General features: G+C 46.9%; 1 protein-coding gene across 1 annotated transcript; it reads right to left on the reverse strand.

The window, feature by feature from the left end:
* Nucleotides 1-3,838: 3,838 nt before the first annotated feature.
* On the reverse strand, nt 3,839-22,211 carry LYPD3 (LY6/PLAUR domain containing 3). The gene is made up of 5 exons (XM_056847178.1): nt 22,044-22,211; nt 12,879-13,010; nt 8,687-8,857; nt 7,020-7,160; nt 3,839-4,356 (listed from the first exon to the last, which is right to left on the reverse strand). Exons 1-5 carry the CDS (start codon nt 22,105-22,107, stop codon nt 3,839-3,841), a joined length of 1,026 nt encoding a protein of 341 aa, XP_056703156.1. The 5' UTR covers nt 22,108-22,211.
* Nucleotides 22,212-22,856: the final 645 nt, after the last annotated feature.

Below are 22,856 nucleotides of genomic sequence, written 5' to 3' on the forward strand. Positions count from 1 at the left end.
GGAGTGTGAAACCAACCTGGTTCACCATATTAGAGTCTGCCCTTCATGTGGAGGAGTGGGGAATCAAACCTGGTTCTCCAGATTAGAGTCCACCGCTCCTAACCACCACACCACCCTGGCTCTCTCTACAATGCAGGCAACAGGCGGTAGCTTTGAGGGCAGGGGCATGGGGGGCACTGGAATTGCATGTGTTGTGATGTCGCTACTGCGAAATCCTGGATGTGACATCATGTCACTCTAGGAATTGCTGGAAACTGTATGGTAAAACCATATTGCTTTCCCCAGAACTAATGTCATGCTTGTAAGATGCTGGTGCGTTTTCTTGAATTTTTTTAATCTCTTGCTGCTGCTCGGAGCAGATGTTGGCTATGAAAGTTGCTGGCGGGAGGGCAACCCTCATACAGTGGCTTTGGAAGTTGTCGGCATCTCATAGAAAGGAGCCAGTTTGTACCAACAAGGTGACCCACAATGACCCTTTCCTTTCCCTCCACCCCCATGATAACAGCATCCTGCCAACCGAGTCCAAAAAAAAGGCAACTAGTCTGCAAATGTTTACATGTTTGTGGCTTTTCATACATACTATATGCTCCAGTTGTATTGACTTACCAGCGATGGCCACTAATTCTGATATATGTCCCTTATAAATCATTGCCTGCATTGATCCCTGGACCTTCTGAATGCAAAGCAGATGCTCCACCACTGAGCCACAACCACGCTCCTTAATTAAAAAGGAGGTCCCCTGTGTAAGCACCGGGTCATTCCTGACCCATGGGGGTGACGTCACATCCCGACGTTTACTAGGCAGACTTTGTTTTTGGGGTGGTTTGCCAGTGCCTTCCCCAGTCATCTTCCCTTTACCCCCAGCAAGCCGGGTACTCATTTTACCGACCTTGGAAGGATGGAAGGCTGAGTCCACCTTGAGCTGGCTACCTGAAACCAACTTCTGTCGGGATCGAACTCAGGTTGTGAGCAGAGCTTGGACTGCAGTACTGCAGCTTACCACTCTGCGCCACGGGGCTCTCCTTAATTAGAACCCACAAAACTGCCTGATACTGTGTCAGATCACTGGCCTTTCATAGTCAATATCTAGGGTTGCCAACTTGACATCATATTGGACTTCTATTATTTATTTTGTATGTGTATCTTCGTTATCGTTGTATATATTTTGCACTTTTGCACCACTTCACACTTTGATAAAGCTATACCTTTATATAATAATTTGTGAGTGCTGTCTGGATTTTTCCCAACCTCCAGGTGGTGGCTGAAGATCTCCTGCTATTACAACTGATCTCCAGGTGACAGAGATTAGTTCACCTGGAGAAAATGGCCACTTTGGAAGGTAGACTCTATGGCATTATATCCAGTTGAAGTCCCTCCCCTCCCCAAACTCTGACCTCCTCAGGCTCCACCCCCAAAATCTCCAGGTATTTCCCAACCTGGGGCTGGCAACTCTATCAATATCATCAACTCAGACTGTCAGCTGCTCTTTAGGATCTCAGGCTTGGATTGCCAACCTCCAGGTTGGCCCTGGAGAGCTCCTGGAAATGCAACTGATGGTGGCATTATACCCTGCTGAAGTCCCTCCCCTTCACAAACCCCACCCTCCCTAGCTCCACCCCTAAAGTATCCTGGAATTTTCAAACCTGGAGCTGACAACCGTATTGCACAGGCAGAGGTTTTTCTTATGACCTGCTACCCGATCCTTTTAACACAAGACAGCAGGCATCGAATCTGGGACTTCCTGCCTTTGTTACCCCCAAACTTCAGCTAGGTATGCACGCTGTGGAGGATTTCAGGTGGTAATCCTTGAAATGAGAACAGAGGTGTGCCAACATTTTGGGGTGTTTTGTCAGTTGTACAGTATGGATAATGATGATGGTGGAAAGAGACAGAGACATCCTTCAGCCAAGACAAATAACTTTTATTTGCTCTTTAGCTCAGGGTTCCCCCTGACATTTCCAATCGCGGCAATGGTAGAATTTAAAACTATTTACAAAACCAGTTGGGGAGCATCTATATTTTCAACTGCCTGGGGAAACGGGTCCATATTTGATGGCATTTGAGAGATGATGTACAGTCCCAGATGATATTTGACAGCATCCAGAAGAAAACTTGTGATTGAATAAGCACATTTTCTATTCACTTCATTCATTCACTTAACCAATCAGGGAAACATCCCCTTTAAAAAAGGCGAAAACAAAATAGTTCCATTTCAAATTTTGATTCCAGAATTCAGGACGTTTTATTTCGATTCTAAACTGGACCTGACCCTGTCTATCCTAGGTTGCAGGCAAATGTATATTTTGCATGTAAGGTTCCCAAATGTTCTTCATGAGGCAAAGTCACCAGGACTTTATTGTTTTGCAACCATTGATTTATAGATCATTGTTTTCTTTGTCTTCTTGTTTCTGAGCTCTGCTATATCAAACCCTTGGATACTCAAGTACCAGCACAGATAAAATATAATGAGTTAAAGAAAGAAGAAGAACTAGTGCCTATATATTGGTCTAGCTGTAATTCTCACTAGCAATGATGTCTGTAACATTGCTGAACCAAAGTGAGAGTAATCAGCATGCACCTTTCCTGATAAAGAGGAGACAGATCAATAGGTTTTCCTACATCCAGGTGGTAGTTGGAGATCTCCTGCCATTACAACTGATTTCCAGGCAACAGAGATCAGTTCCCCTGGAGAAAATGCCCACTTTGGAAGGTGGATTCCATGGCATTATACCCCATTGAAGTCCCCCCTCTCCAAGCCCTGCTCTCTCAGGCTCCACCCCCAAAAGCTCCAGGTATTTCCCAACGTGGATCTGGCAAACCTACAGATTGAGCTGGCATTTGATTGGCAACCAGGCTTGGCTGCTAAGGTTTGGAGAGGTCATGAAGGAGTCAGTGCCCCCTAGCACATTTCTACATTACACTGTGGATTTAAAAGCCTTCTTCTTATTAATTCCAAAGTGATCCGGTGGTCCATCAGACCATCTAATAGGACATCTGGATAAGCCTAGCCACCAGAAGCCACCATAGCAGCCCTTTCTTAGTCCCCGAAAGACTAAAATCCTATATTATATTGCTCTACAACTTTAACTTGATACAGGCCAAGAGCTGAGTACATCTTGTTGTTGAGGGAGAACTAATCTGGTAAGCTACACCAAAAACGACCCAAGGAAAGGTCCATCTGAAATAGGGTTGCCAACCTCCTGGTGGTGGCTAGAGATCTCCAGCTATTAAAACTGATAGAGATCAGTTCACCTAGAGAAAATGGCCACTTTGGCAATTGGACTCTATGGCACTGAAGTCCCTCCCTTCCCCAGACCCCGCGCTCCTCAGGCTCCGCCCCAAAAACCTCCTGCTGGTGGCAAAGAGGGACCAGGAAACCTTAATCTGGAAGGATGGGAACAAAACGGCAGCTGTTGGGTTGGTGCCAAGTGTAATGATGTTTGAAAATGAGCCCACGCGGAGGCGCACGTACAAAGGGAATTTGACAACGCTTCATAAGATCAAAACTGAGTTTTGTTACACATCGCTGTAACACAGGGCTCTGCCTTGTTGGGATGGTATCGAATTTTAGTCATCCCTTCTAAGGTGCCGCGAGACAGCAGCTGTGAAATCAGGCAGTAGATACGCGCAAATGAAAACATACTTCTGATAGGCAAAATGTGTGGCACAGAACTTCTGTAGTGTCCCCCACCCCTGGTCAGAGGCCAAAATGCTGGTTTCGAAACAAGATGCCCAGTTCATGTAAGCCAAAGCCTAATTTGAGTGGGGGAATCATAGCAGAAGGGATTTTGTTGGAACTGAACTGTGAGAAATGAGGTCAATTTCTTTGTTGTCCCCCTCACATAAGCAACCCAGCTAGCAGCACCATCAGCAAAAACGCCCCCCCTAAGCCTCTCACACCACTGTTATATGGCACTTGTTCTTGGTGCTTTCGCTCCTCGACTTTTACAGCAGTGAGAAAATACTCATTTCCCACAGAGAACGTTTCTTTATCATCGATGTCATGGTTGTAGGTGTGGTCGTGGTTATGGTCGTGGTCATGGTCCTCATGATTGTGCAGTGGTGGGGTCACAGAGAGGGAGGGGGCTTCCGTGTTGGCAGCAGTAGGAGCTGGCAAACTGTCCTGCATGTACCCAGTGGTAGTTTCTCCGGTGGTGACATTGTCGCTTTGATCGGGCAGGATGGCAAGTTGTGGAATCTTGGGTGCGAAGTAAGTTTTGTTGGAGAGATCGACATTGCAAAGGCTACCAGAGCAACAAGAACCCACAAGCGTGATGGCCGGGCTGCCTCTTGTGACCTTGGTACACTCCTCATCCTGAACACAACCCTTGATGGGTCTGGTCAATGAGAACTGGCCTGGAAAAGATTAAGATGGATGTAAAAACTGGAGAACTGCGGGGAAGCATTTTTTCACTTCATCTGGTCCAATTGTTAGGGTTGCCAACCTCCTGGTACTAGCTGGAGATCTCCTGCTATTACAACTGATCTCCAGCTGATAGAGATCAGTTCATCAGGAGAAAATGGCCGCTTTGGCAATTGGACCATATGGCATTGAAGCCCCTCCCCTACTCAAACCCTACCCTCCTCAGGCTCCATCCCTAAAAACCTCCTGCTGGTGGCAAAGAGGGACCTGGCAACCCTACAGCAAATGCCAGTGGCAGACAGTCCCAACAGGCTAGCATCTGTTACGTCACCAAGACACTAGCTTCCTGTCCCATACACAGAGGAGCCATCTTGCAACTCTTGAGTGAAGGGGAAACTCTGCTTTCTAAAGCCCAACACAAATGGTGTGTGTGTGTGTGTGTGTGTGTGTGTGTGTGTAAAGTGCAGTCAAGTTGCAGTCAACTCATGGCGACCCCAGTAAGGGGCTTTCAAGGCAAGTGATTAAGCAGTGGTGCCTTGCCACCGCCCTCCTCTGCAGAGCCTTCCAAGTACTGACCCTGCTTAAATTCCGAGATCTGATGATATCGGGCTATACCATGCTGCCTTCTTTTCCCTACACAAATTATATTCATCTCCAATTTCTACATATCATTCTCAACCCAAATAATAACACAGACTCTGGGCCCCAAAGGTAGCATAGCCTCATTCCTCAAGTCTGGACTATTATATCATTGATGGATCAGAATCCCTGGCTTCTTTTGGGATGAAGGGGCTCTCCACCTTGTATAAAGCTACCATTGACTTTCAAAACACGGTTGTTTTGAGGATAAAACCAGACAACCTTGATACTTTCCATCATGAATTATTTCTGGAAGGGCATGTGTCATTAACAATTTACTTTTAAAAAAAAAAGACGAAGAAATGTGGACTGACCAGCATGAGACAAGGGGTTTGGAGAATGGAGTGAATGTGGATTTTATAATTATGGATTGGGTCCTGCAGACCCAGACTACTAATGATGACATGTTTCCCCCCAGCGCATTAGGGAAAGTGCTATCTATCATGAGCAGAATGATCTCACAGTATTCAGCCTCATAGTGTTGTGCCTGAGTAATCACATTCAGATACGCAAGCTACACGCATAAGCGCCTTACAAACAGAACTCACAGAGGCCGCTGCCCAGTGGCCCCCCTTTCCTTTAGCATCAAGCAAGTAGGCACACACACACATGCCAAAGGCTGGAATCTTTCCTCTCACATAAGGGAACAGCCTCCCTCCCACCTATTCCCCTTTTCTGATACTTTCGCTTCAGCCTGCAAAGGAACACTCTGACCATTCATTAATGTAGCGAGGCTCACACAGGCGCTGTAAAAACCTATGACGTTGCATTGACAAGCTAACATCGTATGTTAAGTAAATGTTTCAATGTTGTATTGGAATGTCAAATGTCTATAAAACCTCTTGCATTGCCCTCCCTCGGTGTGACAGGATTGCAGAGCTGTTCGTCTGTATCCTGACTCATCCGGTTATGACTTCTTGGCCAATAAAGCAAGTCGTAAGCTCACACCAGCCTCCTTGCCCTCCTTGCTCCATTGGACTCTACGTTAATGAGGGAGCACACCAGTAGTTTATATATAATGCACAACCACACATGAGTACACAACATGAAGCTGCCTTATACTGAATCAGACCACTGGTCCATCAAGGTCAGTATTGTCTTCTCAGACTGGCAGCGGCTCTCCAGGGTCTCAGCTAAAAGTCCTTCATTTCATGTACTACCGAATCCCTTTTAGCTGGAGATGCCGGGGATTGAAACGTAGACCTTCTGCATGCCAAGCAGATGCTCTACCATGGCCTTTCCCTTTAACTAATCGCACAACTAACCCTGTGAATGCTAGGGTTGCCAACTTCCAGGTACTAGCTGGAGACCTGCTATTACAACTGATCGCCAGCCGATAGAGATCAGTTCACCTGGAGAAAATGGCCACTTTGGCAACTGAAGTTCCTCCCCTCCCCAAACCCCACCCTCCTCAGGCTCCGCCCCGAAACCTCTCGCCGGGGGCGAAGAGGGACCTGGCAACCCTAGTGTATGCCCCAAACCCCCTCAGTCCAATCCATACCCTGTGATGACTTGAATCTGAGACTGGACATTCTTGCTCCCCATGTCTCCCCTCCTCCAAATACGGGGCAAAGGGTCACATTCTCTCTATTTCTAGCAGCCCCCTTACATCATTCATATCAGCTTCAAACACTGGCCGCCTTTTTCCTACCAAACTTTATCAAGCCTCTAGAACACTGGTTCCCAACCGGGGGTCCGTGGACCCCCAGGGGTCCGCGAGAACTAAATTAAGGTCCGCGAAACAAAGTTATAAACCCATAATAAATTAATATTTTCAATTAAAAGTTCTCTATTATAAATATATATATATATATTCAAATATTATTCTAAGTTTAATGTTTAACTAACAGTTATGATTAAAGTTTATTTTCAAATTCTCGGAATTTTTATTTTGAACCTTGGGGTCCCTGCACCGAACAAAAAAGTCCTAGTGGTCCCTGGTCAAAAAAAGGTTGGGAACCACTGCTCTAGAAGGATTTGAACCCAAGCTTGCCTAACTGAACGGCAGCCCTCTTACCAGCGCGCATAGTGATGTTGCCGTGGAAGCAACCCCGGAAAGCGTCGTAGCACTTGACAATGGTAGCGTTGTCGTTTGAACACTCATCGCCGCTGCAGCTGTAACATTCCACCCCGTTCGGGACCATGGCGCTCTCATTACCTGGAAAAGAAAAACCTGGAATGAGTGTGCACAAAGGGCACAACTGCACACTGTAAATGGTTTCAGCACCCTAGCTTCCTTCTGGTATCTGGTATCTGCCTGGATAGATAAAATGATGGAACTGGCTGAAATGGCAAAACTTACTGCATTAATAAACCAAAAGGAAAACATGGAATTTGTGGGAGAATGGGAGGCATGGACAACATACTGTGTAAATGAACTTAACTTGGGAAATATTAAGGGATATGCTTTGATCTAATTCAAAGTGTTTGAAGTAATTAAGATACCAAAGTTAAAGATTAGATTTTAAGAAAATGATAAATGTGGGCTATTATAATGAATTAGACTTTAATCACAAAGATAGAAATAAAGATATTAAATGGATAGAGGAGGGGAGAGGGGAAGTTAATTATATAACTTTTTACTTTTAGTGATAAGATAGAAATTGTTCATATTATGTAAAGATTGGAATGATACAATTGAATGTGAATAAGTTTGAAAAATAATAAAAAATTTTTTTTAAAAAAAACACCCTAGCTTCCTTCTTTCAATGCATGCTGGGAACACTGGTAGGATTGCCTGCTCTGGGTGAGGAAATACCTGGAAATTTTGGGGGTGGAGCCTGGGAAAGGCGGGGTTTGGGGAGAGGAGGGGCCACAGCAGGTTACCACTCCATAGAGTCCACCTGCCAAAGCAGCCATTTTCTCTAGGGGAACTGATCTCTGTCTTCTGGAGATCAATTTTAATAGTGGAAGATCTCCAAGCCGCACCTGGAGGTTGGCAATCCTGCCGGTATGTGAAGCGGGGCAACCGGAAAAATTGTGTGCAGTTTCTCAAAACGATAGCTCCCTATTTCGCTTGAAGGAAACCAGCGCAGTTGTACCCATTTTAAACTGGTCTAGCTAAATAGTTCAGCATATACCCCAATCTCAGATTAAGGGCACAGCAAGACAGGATGTGGGAGCTCTGATATGGACAACTAACTCCTTTCTCCTAAAAACAGTGAAAGGGACAGGGTGTTTTGATCAGAGCACTGGTACATAGGTAGGGTTGCCAGCCTCCAGGTGGTGGCTGGAGATCTCCTGATATTACAACTGCTTTCCAGGTAATAGAAATCAGTTCCCGTAGGGAAAATGTCTGCTTTGGCAATTGGACTCTATGGCATTGAAATCCTTCCCCTCTCTAAGCACCGCCCTCCTCAGACTCCACCTCCAAAAATCTCCAGGTATTTCCCTACTTGGAGCTGGCAACCCTACTGGTACAGGAAGAAGGAAGAATTCATATATCTCTTCCCCACTCCAAACGCTCTGATCCATATTGGTCTCCCTGGACCTGCATTTTGAGGCTAAAATATATACTGAGGGATCTGATTACTAATCCCAAACATGTAGTTTGGTTCTCAGTGCATTTAGAGTATGGGGTGGGGGGAGAGGTAAGACAAATATAGTAACTGGGATGCAAAGGGGTTGTCTTTTGGGGAGATCAACAAACTGCGGTGGGGAGTGGGGAGGGGAAGAGACTTTCACCAGTGGCTTGCAGCTGCATAGCTCTGAGGTCCAGTTTATTGTTACAGCGGCTGCTGTTGCACTGATACAGCTGGGAGAAGGCGATGATGCCGTGCAGCTCAACCGCTTTGTCGTTTTGCCCAGGCATGCCCAGGCCGCAGCCCTTTTCGCCAATCAGGAAATTCCCGTGACCTGCAGATGGGAACAGAAGACACAATAGGGAAGTCAGGAACAGGGATCTAACTTGGAGCAAAACTAACTTGGAGCAAAATTGCTCCCCTTCATGCCTCTTCTCTCATCTTCTAAGTAAACACATGGTGCATGACATCATCACGTTATGCCAAGTGAGGGGGTACAGGGTGATGATGTCACCATCAAGCATTATATTTACCCGGGCTGAATCCATATAGTATAGATTCTCCGTTTTGCATTAATTGCTGCTGCAAATGCAGAAGCATTCACAGTGGCCATAGAGCTCCCACACAGGAGTTTTCCAAACCCTCTCCTTAGTCAACTGCTATTTCCTCTGTATTATTTTTCCTTGTTGCACCACTGGAAGGCTTTTCATCGGTACGTGCTATAGCACTGTAGTTTTATAGTGATATACCACTGTAGCAATTGACGGTTTTTAATGAAGTCCTCAAAAAGTTCTTCAGTGGTGCGGCAAAGAAAAAGGCAGCCGCAGGGGGCTGATAGGAAGAAAATGTTGCAGATGTGAGCAGGTCCTTCAAAAAAGTAAACCATCCTGTCCAAATGGGGTGAAAACACACTTGGACTGTGTTCTTTCTGACAAGAACAAATTAAAACTGTAGTAGGAAAGAGCAAGAGTCCAGTAGCACCTTAAAGACTAACAAAAATATTTTCTGGCAGGGTATGAGGTTTCGTGAGCCACAGCTCACTTCTTCAGATACAGAAGTGATTCTTCTGTATCTGAAGAAGTGAGCTGTGGCTCACTAAAGCTCATACCCTGCCAGAAAATATTGTTGTTAGTCTGTAAGGTGCTACCGGACTCTTTTCTACTACTGCAGACAGACTAACACGGCTACCCACTGTACATTAAAACAGGTTTGAGAAAGAGTTCACCAAGGGCTAGGAAAACTTGCAAAGTGGGCAATTAGAGGATGAGGTTGTGTGCATGCTCCCCAAAACAGTGCTCCAGTTTGAACACAAATGCGGAGAAAGACATCCATGTGGAATCAGCCCTGGACATGAGGAAGAAGAAGGAGAGAACAAGAAAGCGCAGAATGGCAAGCGGATCTGTGTCTCTCACCATGCTCAGTTTAGCCCTAGGCTTCCTCCCAACAGGCAACCACCATGTACAAATTGTGTAAAGTGGCGTCAAGACGCAGCCGACTTATGGCGACCCCTTTTGGGGGCTTTTCATGGCAAGAGACTACAGAGGTGGTTTGCCAGTGCCTTCCTCTGCACAGCAACCCTGGACTTCCTTGGTGGTCTCCCATCCAAATACTAACCAGGGCTGAACCTGCTTAGCTTCTGAGATCTGACGAGATCAGGCTAGCCTGGGCCATCCAGGTCAGGGCTATGTACAAATTAGTGGATCTTTTTGCTCTGGATTGGGAGCTCAGCCCTCTTGTCACACGTGGGTGATGGTAGAGGAAGGGAGTCTGCAGGTTCATTGTTCCTCATTGCTGCAACATCTGCTCAACCTTCCTCAGAAATACTATGGAGGCAGAACACCTGAGAGGACCCCCTGAATGCACAAGAATTGCATTGCTGGATCCAACCAAGGTTCATCAAGTCTATGTTCCAATAACAGTTGGCCAGATGCTTCTGGGAAACTAGCAAGTAGGTCAAGAAGGGAACGGCGTTCCACTATGGCGTGTTTTCCAGCATCATGCTACCGGAGGAATTTTACTGTTCAACGAGGTTGCATCCAGCTATCACGGCTAATAATATAATGGCTAACAATAATCCTCCATGAATGTGTCTAATCCTATTTTTAAGAGCTATCAGTCACCCCTACGTCTTGTGGCAGTGAGTTCCATAAGATAATTACATGTTGAATGAGGAGCTGAGCCGCATACCTTGCCAAGGCAGTGGGCAGAAACTCTTAATCTTCACCCTCCTTCATTAACACATTCCATTTCGATCCTCTCCCTAAGCTGGTGGCAGAATCTACCAAGCCTGGCTTCCCATCATGGCTTCCTTTTAGCCAACTTTGAGGCAAATAGAACCTGTTTTCAGTGTCAAGACTCGCCCCTGAAAATATGCCAAATGACAAAACTTCCTTTGAACGTCTGCCATGGACTTTCCCCTCAACCGGGCCTACAGCCAGCTTTCCTCACTAGGGAAAGCTGCTGTATTTTCAGACAGAGATTCAAAGGAAACCAAATGAAGGGGGGGGGGAGAAATTTGGTGGTATTCCTCACCACGCACAGGAATTTCTAGACTCTTCTTGCCAAGCCAGTGTGTCTGTGGCTGCCTTCAGATGCCACAAAACTTTTGCAACAGGCAGGAACCCAAGTTGCGGTCATGCTCACATGCTCCTTCCCCACCTCACAGAGCAAACCTGAAGGTTTCCTGGTTTTGGAAGCCTTGGCTCAAACTCCGGTGCGCCATGATAACCAGATGTTGGCACCTGGACAAACTGGACGTTCTTTCCTCCCGGGATTCTAAACCGGAAGGGATTGGTTTGGGGTTCTGCCCTCACCACTGAATAATCCTAAACTGCACCAGGTGATATGCCTGTATTATTGTATTAATTCCCAGTGCCAATAATACAGTAGGAGGTTGAGAGTTCAAAGCATTCTGTTTATTAGGCCCAATATACACACCGGGTGAAAACTGCCCAAATGCGGAGGACAATTCACACACACATCAAAGGATTGCAAGCATTAATATAGACTTTGATAATGGGTGGTTGCATAGGCGTAATACACACGTTAAGACCCAAATGCCCAATACTCGGGACCCCCAAATTAGCATAACCTATTACAGAATTGAAGGTGGTTAGAGAGAAAGTGATGATCTCATGCTCCCTAATGAGCAAGAAGACCCTACAGTGTCAGGTGCTGCTCTGTTTGATCCTAAGTTACTGCAGTTCTTCTTATCTTGGACCCCGGCAGCTGCCAAGGCTTAACTAAGAGGTTTCCTAGCTGGTTCTTATCTCTGAAAAACCAGCTTATGCAAGCATACTAAGGCCATCTATGGCTTCTTTAATTAGCTTCTAACTAAGGACTAACACCGGGCTTCTTATACTTGAAGCCTGTAACATATGCAAGTGCTAGGTGTAACTATACAAGCCAACTCTAATACGCTGAGTGTGGCATGTTCCTGAGTGCAGATATACTTTATTGAGTACAAAGAATATATTACAAATCAAAGAATACATTTCCAATACATTTCCCATAGCATATAATGATTTCAGGCATTACACAGGGAGAAAAGGTGAAGGACCAAAAAGCAGAACTCCTCGGGTTGCCAGGAAGCGGCTGGCAGTGCACTACAACTGCTGGGAGGGTTGTGGGCGGAAGGCACAATGTAACAGGAGAATAATAATAATTAAAAAAATATAGTCTCACATACTCACCAGAAGTTGATACAGGAAGTGACAAGGGTACAACCAGGAATCACCAGACACTCTATGGTAAAACCACAGAGTTTCTGGCAATTCCTACTAGCTACCCTAGTAACTTCCTGTAAACATTTCTGGTGAGTACATAGGGTTGCCAGGTGTCCCCTCTCCATTGGCAGAGGTTTTGGGGGGTTGGGGCTGGGGCGATTGCATGCATGCATGGCCACATGTGACGCGATCACACCGCGTCCAGGTTTACCCCCGGAAGCACCATAGCGCCGCGGCCACTTTGGCACTCAAACTCCCAAAACGCCGCCGTTTGGGGAGTTTGAGTGCCAAAGTGGCCACAGTGATGCAGTGCTTCCGGGGATAAACCCGGAAGTGATGTGATCACGTCACACAAGGCTGCTCGTGTGTGTGATCCCCGCTCTTGAGCAGATAAGTGGATTAGTGGGCAATTGCCTGCCGAAACCACCCACCTGGCAACCCTATGAGTACACGAGGCTACTTTTTTCTTTTTCTTTTCCTCCTGCCACTGCTTAGAGTAGGGTGGGCAATGGGACCTGGGGACAGGGCACCCGCCCCACCCTTATTGGGGTCTTGCTACCCCTATCTCAGATTAGCTCAAACCCCAACACTTCCCCTTGGAGAAATAAAGAAGGGCAAATGCCTACTCACTCCATTGCACGGCAGCTACCGTTTCCACACAGACCTTGGTGGATTCTGGGCATTTCATCTTCTTCATATGTTCTGGGCTGCAGCCACCATTGCCGATGTCCACACAGCTGTGGCACTCCAGGGCCAAGGCACCTACACAAGAGGACAATGGAAAAGAGTTGATTTCTTGCTCATCCATCAAGTGTATCATCCTATTACATTTCTATCTCGTCCTTCCTCCAAGGAATATAAGAAGAACCCTGCTGGATCAGACCAGGGGCCATCTAGTCCAGCATCCTGTTTCACACAGTGACCAACCAGTTGTCTTGGAAGGAAGAAGCTTTCCCCCCTCTCTCTTAATACCAGAACACGGGGTCATCTGCTGAAGCTGGAGGGTGAGAGATTCAAAACAGATAAAAAGAAGTATTTCTTCATACAACACATAGTTCATCGGTTCTTGTAGGTTATCTGGGCTGTGTGACCGTGGTCTTGGTATTTTCTTTCCTGACGTTAAGTCAGTGTTACTCCTCTGAAGATGCCTGCCACAGCTGCTGGCGAAACGTCAGGAAAGAAAATACCAAGACCACGGTCACACAGCCCGGATCACCTACAAGAACCAATGAACTCTGACCGTGAAAGCCTTCGACAATATTTTGAACACATAGTTCGATTGTGGTACTCTCTGCCCTAGGATGTGGTGATGGCCGTCAAATTGGAAAGCTTTAAAAGGGGAGTGCACATGTTCATGGAGGGTAGGGCTATCCATAGCTACTAGTCAAAATGAATACTAGCCATGATGCACACCTATTCTCTCCAGTATCAGAGGAGCATACCTATTATATGAGGTGCTGTGAAACACAGGTAGGATAATGCTGCTGCAGTCGTCTTGTTTGTGGGCTTCCTGGTTGGCCACTGTGTGAACAGACTGCTGGACTTGATGGGCCTTGGTCTGATCCAGCAGGGCTTTTCTTATATTCTTATGACAACTTACAGGGTGTACAGGCCAACAGCCTCCAATGGATGTAGCCTCCTGGTACTGGCATTTAGAGTTACTGCCTCTGAATTTGGAAGTCCCCTTTACTCACTATGGCTAGTAGCCATTGATGAAACTCTATAAATCTGTCTAACCCCCTTTTAATGCCATTTAGCGGTCATGGCAACTTAGCACTGCATCCCCCAGCAATGAATGCCATGATTTAATTACTTGTTGAGTAAAGCAGTATTTCTATTTGCCTGACCTGTACCTATTCCCCATCAACTTCACTGGGTGCCCCCAAGCCATAATATTACAGGAGAGGGAGAAAAACCTTCCCCAACGGTTATGTATATGGTTCTTCCATCCTCCAGTTTGGCATCACAACAACCCTATGAGGGAGGCCAGTCCCCTCTCTCAGCCTAACCTAAGGTCACCCAGAGAGCTTTAATGGCTGAATGGAGATTTGAAATTGGTGCCTCTGCTTCTAGAACAACAACCCTTTTTAATGGTACAGAAATGGTTTTGAACTAACCCTTCTGAAAGTTGATTAAAATTAAAAATATTGTAAGTATTTTCATTTCTAGGTGGTTCTCAGGTCACTCTTTCCAACATCTAAAACTCATGTTGTTAATACAGAGTTTTTCAGTGTTGGGGGGGGGGGATGAGCGCAAAGCTCAGTGTGTGCGCAAAGCCCTCTGGAAGGATAGGATAAATTTAGTGGCGACTTGTCCCTATTCAAGGCTCGGGTGGATTAAATACCCTTGGGCAGAGATCCGCAGTGAGTCACAAGGGAGCAGTGCAGGGGCAGGGGCATCACATTGATATATAAAGAGGTTCCAAAGTTTCCCTGTGTGTGCTTTTCGGAATCCAATAATAATCTTGTCCTCTTTCCAATACCAGTGTTGGATTTAATTTATTTTTACTTTATTTATACCCCACTTTCCTCCCCAACAAGAACCTGAAGTGGCTTACAACACCCCCCTCCTTAGGGTTGCCTCTTCGCCACCGGTGGGAGGTTTTAGGGGCAGAGCCTGAGAAGGGCGGTGTTTGGGGAGGGGAGAGACTTCAATGCCATAGAGTCCAATTGCCAAGGCAGCCATTTTTCTCCAGGTGAACTGATCTCTATCGGCTGGAGATCAGTTGTAATAGCAGGAGATCTCCAGCTAGTACCTGGAGGTTGGCAACCCTACTCCTCCTCTTTTTAAAAATCCCCCACAGCAAGACTCCTGTGAGGTAGATTCAGCTACGAGAGAGTGACTGACCAAAGATCCCCCAGTGAACTCCCATGGCAGATTGGGGATTTGAACATGGAGTCTCCCAGATCCTAGTCAAACACTCTAACCCATGGGTGTCAAACATAAGGCCCAGGGGCCGGATCCGGCCCCTTGAGGGCTCTTATCCGGCCTGTGAGCCAGCCGAGGTAGTCACCCCTCCACTCCCAACCTGGGCTTAGGCAGCCACGTCCCCCCCAGTCCTGACCTGGGTTGGTGAGTCTGCTGCTGTCTCGCCAGCCACCTCCCCAAGTCCCAAGGTGTCAATTATCAAAGACTGTTAAATAACATAAAATACTGTATGAGTGTTATTGTTCTAAGCATGTTCATATTTTAAGTAAAAAATAATATCATTAAGCCTGTGTCTTCTATAAAGTTTGTATCTCCGGTACCTGGCATTAAATTTTATGGTACACATGGCCCGGCCCATTTATGTCAAATCCGGCCCCCGTAACAAATGAGCTCAACACCCCAGCTCTAACTGCTACAATGCCCCAACCCATAGCAGCGGGTTGCACACATATGTGCAAAGTTAGGTACTTCCTCAGCTATCATCTGGATCAGGGCTTCTTAAACTTTTTCCACTCGCGACCCCTTTTTGCCCAAGAAATTTTTACACAGGTATATAGGTATATAAAATAGGTGTACCAATCGAACATTTACTGATAATAAATCATAAAGAAATGTATACTGTTGCCAATTTTTTTGCGACCCCCACATTCAGTTACGCAACCCCATATGGGGTCGCGACCCACACTTTAAGAAGCTTTGATCTAGATGGATGGAGTTGGGTCATGAGGATGAGGGCGTTTGGAATGAGGCCTCTGCTCTCCTGCAAAGACTGCGAGGCATACCTTTGGTCTCTTTCCCGGCACAGGTCATCCTCAGCCAGAATGGCCTCTTGATTTCTATGCCAACTCCAGCCAGATAAATCCTGACAACGAGCATCATTCAATGGCTATCCCCATCTTTGTACCCCAAAACAGGAGGCTGACAGCTAGCCATTAATTCGAGCAAGCGTTAAGCCACAAGGCCATTTTAGGATGGCCTCCTCCAAGGCGATCAGAGTGGCTTCCTTTCTCAAGGAGGCACATCGACCCAACCAGCCACCTTCCCACGGTTCGATGTAATTAGGCAGGAAGAGACCAGATCGAAGAGACAAGGGGCAGGTTCAACTCTTTTTGGATCGCTTGGTTCTCATCCTCCGGCTGCAGCAGCTGGAATTCCACCAAGCCAAAGCTCCAATCAAAAGTTAGGATGATATCTAGTAATCGTGCTGTGTCAACTGCTGGCTCCAATTGGAGCAGTTGTGAGCAATTTTATCTACAAAGTGCCCAACCAACATGCCCACAGCAGGATGGTGATGGCTTGCTGATGTGGTTCCTGGAGCCCTCACCGAGCAGATTTTTCATCATTTAAGAGTGTATGAGAGTGATGTCATACGGGTGTTTTATCTACAAAGTGCACTACCATCATGCCCTACCAACGTGCTCTACTTGATTTTATCTACAGCGCCCTACCAACATGTCACAGCAGCATAGTGACAGCTTACCAGAATGGTTCCTGGAGCTCTCACCTGGAAGTTTCTCTGTCATTTGAGACTGTACAAGAACAACGTCCTATGGGGGTCAGAACCTATATGTCCTATGGGTGGTAGAAAGTGCCATCAATTCTTGGCTGACCTATGGTGACCCTGTAGCCTTTTCAAGGCAAGTGGTTTGCCATTGCCTGCCTCTGCGCAGCAACCCTGGACTTCCTTGGTGGTCTCCCATCCAAGTACTAACCAGGGCTGACCCTGCTTAGCTTCTGAGATCTGATGAGATCAGGCTAGCCTGGGCAACTGAGGTCAGGGCATCAGAACGGTAGCAGGTCTTTATTAGGCTATTTCAGCCTTGTCATGTTTATTTTATTAAATTAAAGTTGCTTTTGCAGCGATGGCACAATGCATGAAATGTAGTGACATGACATTTGGATGCCGAATAAGGAACAGCTGACTGGAATAACAAAATAGTTGTCAGGGTTTGGCAAATGCCAGGATTCAGAGTGTTGGAGCCACCGGAAGAGTCCGCAGAAGGTGTTGGCATGAGAGATCTTTCCCCGTTTCCCCCAAGCAGCCTGTCCTGAGAACTCCTCTCTGACAATTGGGAGAACCTCATAAACAAAACACATTACAGGACAGGGGGTGGGAGTGCAGCAACAAGGGAGAATCAGGTAAAATGACGGCTTCCCCCCCTCTCCTGTTTGCCGTTGGCCTTCGCAAAAGAATGGAAAAGAGGTTCTTAAACTTGATTTACCCTTGACGTTGCAGTCTTACTGTCCTGTGGCACATTTTTAGGGTTGCCATCTCTAGGTTGGGAAATACTGGGAGATTTAGGGGGTGGAGCCTGAGGAGGGTGAGATTTGGACAGGGGAGTGACTTCAGTAGGGTATAATGCTATAGAGTCCACCTTCCAAAGCGGCCATTTTGTCCAGGTGAACTGATTTCTGTCGCCTGGAGATCAGTTGTAATAGTGGGAGATCTCCAGCCACCACCTGGAGGTTGGCAGCTCTATACATTTTGCTTGCAAGGTTCTCCCCATCCTCAGAGAGGAGTTTCAGAATAAATAGTGGCTGCTTGGGGCAGGCTAAGTCTTTTGGTGGACTCAACCTGTTGTTCCCTTATAGCCCCACTTTTCCCCACCCAGTTTCCTCCAACAAAATCTGATTTTACAAAAAACTCCTGTTAATATTATCTGCACTTCCCTGCCCCGCATTTTTGGGCTGTCATCTTTCCACCCTTCTGGAACCTCATTATACCTGCCCCTTCCCCTCCCAGTCCTTTCCCCAGTTTATTTTCCTTACATCCTGTTTTCTCCCATCTTTCCCCCTGCAGGGCTGCATGCACTGTGGTTCTGAGCTGGCCCCACCCTTGGGTGAGACCAGGAGGATTAACCAAGGTCCTTCCCAGCTGGGAGTCAAGCCCGGGGCTTGGAGTTCACTGCTCTGTCTTGATGTCTGTGGCAACCTTCCCTTCTCAAGGATCTTCCCCTTCCCATGCCATAGCAGCTTCTTCGGCTTTTCAAGGTTCCTGGGAGCAAGAGCAAGGCAGCTTTACTTTAATGGGAAGCCTTCCAAATCTGTTGCAGCTACTGAAAAGACATCTACTGCTACACTGTGTTAAGTCTTCCTAGTAGATTGAGGTCAAGTCATTTTAGCAAATTTATACCCCACTTTCCTCCCCAACAAGAACTTGAAGTGGCTTACAACACTCCCCTCCCCTGCACCCACCGATTATCTCCCACAAATCACCTCCACATAGGGCCACCAGCCTCCAGGTGGGGCCTGGAGATCATCCGGATTTACAACCGGGCTCCAAACAACAGAGATCAGTTCCCCCAGAGAAAATGGTGACTTTGGACAGCGGAGTCTACAGCATTTTACCCTGCTGAGGTCCCTGTCCTCCCCAAACCCTGCCCTCCCTAGGCTTCACCTGCAAATCTCCAGGAAATTTCCAACCTAAAGTTGGCAACCCTGTCTCCAGACCACCACCACCTTTCTGATCTGGGAGTCTGACTGGGGAAAAGGAGATATTTAAAACTACCTGGGGAGTAGGGTTGACAGCTTCCAGGCAGGGGCTGGAGTTCTGAAATTACAACTAATCTCCAAAGATCAGTTTCACGGGACAAAATAGCCTCTTTGGAGGGCAGACTCCAGGGCATCACATCCTCTCTGAACTCCCTCCACTTCCCAAACCCTCCTCAGTCTCTCCCCCAAAATCTCCAGGAATTTCCCAACCCAGAGTTGGCAACGCTACCGGGGAGGGGATATTTACAAGGGCAGAGAAGAGTTAAGCACCAAGCTGATTGTCCCCCACAAATGTGAGGAAACCTGGGGCAGGTAGGCCTGCATTTCTCTTGCAGGCTCTAGTTTGGCCCTAAAGCAGAAGAAAAAGTATTCCAAACAGGGTTAGCCCCCATAACTTCGGGGCAGGTGCTGAAAAATGGTTTGTCTGAGCTGAGGAACTGTAGTTCTGGGCAGTTCTTCAACAGATAGTTAGAATGCGCGGCAACTAGTCCAGGAGACAGAATATTTATTTTCAAACCTTTAAAACCTCCCTTTTTTTTTTTTGCCAAGAACTATTATGACTTGCATTATTATGATTAGTGACAGCACATCTTGGGGAAAAGCTGGTTGCTTCTGGAACATTTATACCCCATTGCCTAACTAAACATTAGTCTAAGGTGCTGGATTCCCCTCTACAACGTACTAATATAGCAACTCCATGGTTCAGTTGGCAAAGCACACCCACCATTTTTTTTACTGTGGTGCTGCGAGGACCCCCTAATAGTGGATGGCTTTGCTTCCATATCACAGATCGGAGACCTCCCAATCCGAGGCTGGGTTACATGCAGGGATGTTTCCCTGCGGTCACCCCCACCAACTGCTTCAGGGCTTCCTTTTGATTACGCATGCCTTTTCTGCCCCTCAGAGGTCTTCTCGCTCTCCCTGCCTCGCTCTCTCTAGGCAGTTAAGGGAAGGTAGGATAGAGGTCTATAAAATTATGCATGGTGTGGAGAGAGTGGGCAGGAAGAAGCTTTTCTCCCTCCCTCATAACACCAGAACGTGGGGTCATCTGCTGAAGCTGGAGGGTGAGAGATCCAAAACAGATAAAAGGAAGTATTTCTTCACACAACGCATAGTTAAACTGTGGAACTCCCTGCCCCAGGATGTTGTGATGGCTGCCAACTTGGACAGCTTAAAGAGAGGAGTGGACATGTTCATGGAGGAGAGGGCTATCCATGGCTACTACTAGTCAAAATGAATACTAGTCATGATGCATGTCTATTCTCACCAGTATCAGAGGGGCATGCCTATTATATTCGGTGCTGTGGAACACAGGCAGGATAATGCTGCTGCAGTCGTCTTGTTTGTGGGTTTCCTAGAGGCCCCTGGTTGACCACTGTGTGAACAGACTGATGGACTTGATGGCCTTTGTTCTGATTTTCGATTTTCTTATGTTCTTATGAACTGATCCCCAGTTTCATTTGCAATGTGAGTGCGTTTTGGCTCTTTCTTACAAACATGTGTATGCACTTACATGCAGGTTGTATACAGGGCTGATGTCACCCTGTTTAGGGTTCTACTTAAGATAGTCATAGCAGCAGTTCCAGACAATGCCCTTTTCTTTGAGATTCGCAGGAGCTTCCTGCACACTTTGTTCTTAGGAGTACAATGGCTCCTTCCCCTCCCCCTCAATGGTTAGTTCTTGCAAACCATAGAGTCTTCCGGAAAGATCTTGTTGACTGTTGATGGGATCAACTTTCTCCAACTTTTTCCATTGTCCCACACCCTTCCCAGGGGAAAGGAGCTCAGTGGGACAGATGAAATTGTGATAGGAACAACCGAAAAGAAGAAGCTTAAACACTCACTGGGAATTCTTCACCACATAAAAATGTCTTGAATTTTCTTTACCAATTACCCCTCCAGCCCTCAAGTCTTCTTTAGAAGTTCATGTGTAATATATGGCTTGCTCTTAGACGCCGTTTAAAGTTTGGATACATGGAGGCCTGGTTGGCCATACTCAAGACTGCAGTTCTGGTATCTGTTCTTGGGTTGGAGCGGAGATGACTCTGTTTCTGCCACTCAACCGAGCATACCAATTTCTTTAAAAAGCCCACAAGGACGAATGCTGACCAAGAGGATTGACTGCCAACAGACCACCTCTGTTGGCAGTCTGTCTAGAACCCCCATTCCAAGCAGCTGGGAGAACTCTGCCTCACACCTGTTTTCCCAGGTGTGGTTTTGTGGTAAAATTCTCTTCACTGGATGGGTGGATACTTCCGAGGATTACCTCCCCATGTGGTTGAGTGACCACCATGTTATATCCCACTTGCTCAGTGGGTGTCTACATACACTATAGCTTTCAGCTCCCTTGGGGCCATTTGTAGGGTCCCTCTTCGCCACTGGTGGGAGGTTTTTGGGGCGGAGCCTGAGGAAGGCAGGGTTTGGGGAAGGGGGGGACTTCAATGCCATAGAGTCCAATTGCCAAAGCGGCCATTTTCTCTTTTGGCTGGAGATCAGTTGTAATAGCAGGAGATCTCCAGCTAGTACCCGGAGGTTGGCAACCCTAGCCATTTGTGAGGATAAAATGAAATTAGGCCGTATTTGTAACTAACCTTGAGCCCTTTACAATAGGGTGGGGAATAATGCTCAACCAATAGCGTCCATATTGCAGCCTTAGTCAATTAAAAAAAATTATGACACTTCAGTTTTCAGTGTTCCTTTAAGGAGCTCAGGCTTGTGAATGTGTGTGTACCCCCTTTTTATCCTCATGATGACTCTGTGAGGTAGGTTAGGCAGAGAAATCATAAACTCCTCAAGGCCACAATCCCGACTAGAAATTCAAAACCAGGTTTTGCTGGTCCAACTCCATTACTCTACCACACTAGCCTGGGAAGTTGTTCCCTCCCTTCTAAGTAGCCAGGGGCTTCTCTTGTCTCATGTTGGAGAAAAGATGGAAAATACCATATTAAAAGGCATAGGTTCGCATGTTCTTTCACTTGTTGGTTATAATGTACACATATGTAAATACACACATGTATATACGCTGGCAATACACATTCCCACCCCCATACCTCAACCCAGTCTTCCTTAATACAGAAATTACGGTCATTCCACTTCTCGTGTTGGACAGGCTGCAATTTTTTAAAATCTCTCTACAGGCCAACCCCAATCCGCCTCTTCTATCCATGGTAATGAGTCTCTTTCCTGAAATCCAAGACAGCTGAAGATGGCTTCATTGCCACAGGAGCTCCGCTCTACGGCGTATTCAGCATCACAGCTCATCCAGATCCCTTCTAAGAGCCCAGCTATGTACCTTTGCACGACTGTGGTTTATCATGCCCATGCCTCTAGAATTGTCCTCTGAGGTCCAGAGCGTGTGACCCTTCCGCCTCTTACCTTTCGAGGAGAACGTGAGTGCCCCCAGAAGGACACAGGCTTGGAACAGAAGGTGGGACCCCATTGCGGTGCTTTGGCTCTTCTCCACCTCCCTTGGGCGCGTCCAGCTGCTGTCAGTGTCTGGAAGATGAAGCTAAGAGACTAAATATGAGTAGGCAGCTGGGGCGGGGTACCGTAGCCTCTTCTGCAGGCCACACCTCCTTCAGCTCAGTAGCTGAGCACCTGGATGCCAGCCCAGAAGGGTTTTTTTTAATGCTTCTTCTCCCGCGCGGTGCCCATCACTTCCCTTTCTCAGCAATTTGAGGCTCGTTATTTGGGGCGGCACCTCTCTCAGGAACTAGAATAGCCAGTTGGGGATATTCTCCCCCCCTCCCTCTCCCCCCACACACCGACGCCGTTCACCCAAAGCTTCAAGGTGGGGAAAGATAATTACAGGCGAGTCTGGGAAGCAAATGGGACCTGAAAACGGCAAATTTCTCAAAAGTTTAATGCAGGGCTGTCCTGATAAGGCAGTGCCCACAAAGCAGACCAATACATCGGGACATTGTCAGATCCTCGTTTGCTCCAGTTTTTACATGGGAATTATTAGTGGCCTTTTACACAGGGACGTTTCACCGCGGTCACCCCCACCGACTGCTGCAGGGCTTCCTTTTGATTATGCATGCCTTTCCAGCCCGTCGGAGGTTGTCTTACTTTCCCCATGCATTTTGCCCGCATTTTCCAGACTCTGGCTAAAACAGCATCTGGAAAACACGGGCAAAACGTGCAGGGAGAGCGAGGTGGCCTCTGACGGGCGGAAAAGGCATGCATAAT

This window comes from Euleptes europaea, chromosome 3 (assembly GCF_029931775.1).
Source record: "Euleptes europaea isolate rEulEur1 chromosome 3, rEulEur1.hap1, whole genome shotgun sequence".
Taxonomy (NCBI): Eukaryota; Metazoa; Chordata; class Lepidosauria; order Squamata; family Sphaerodactylidae; genus Euleptes; species Euleptes europaea.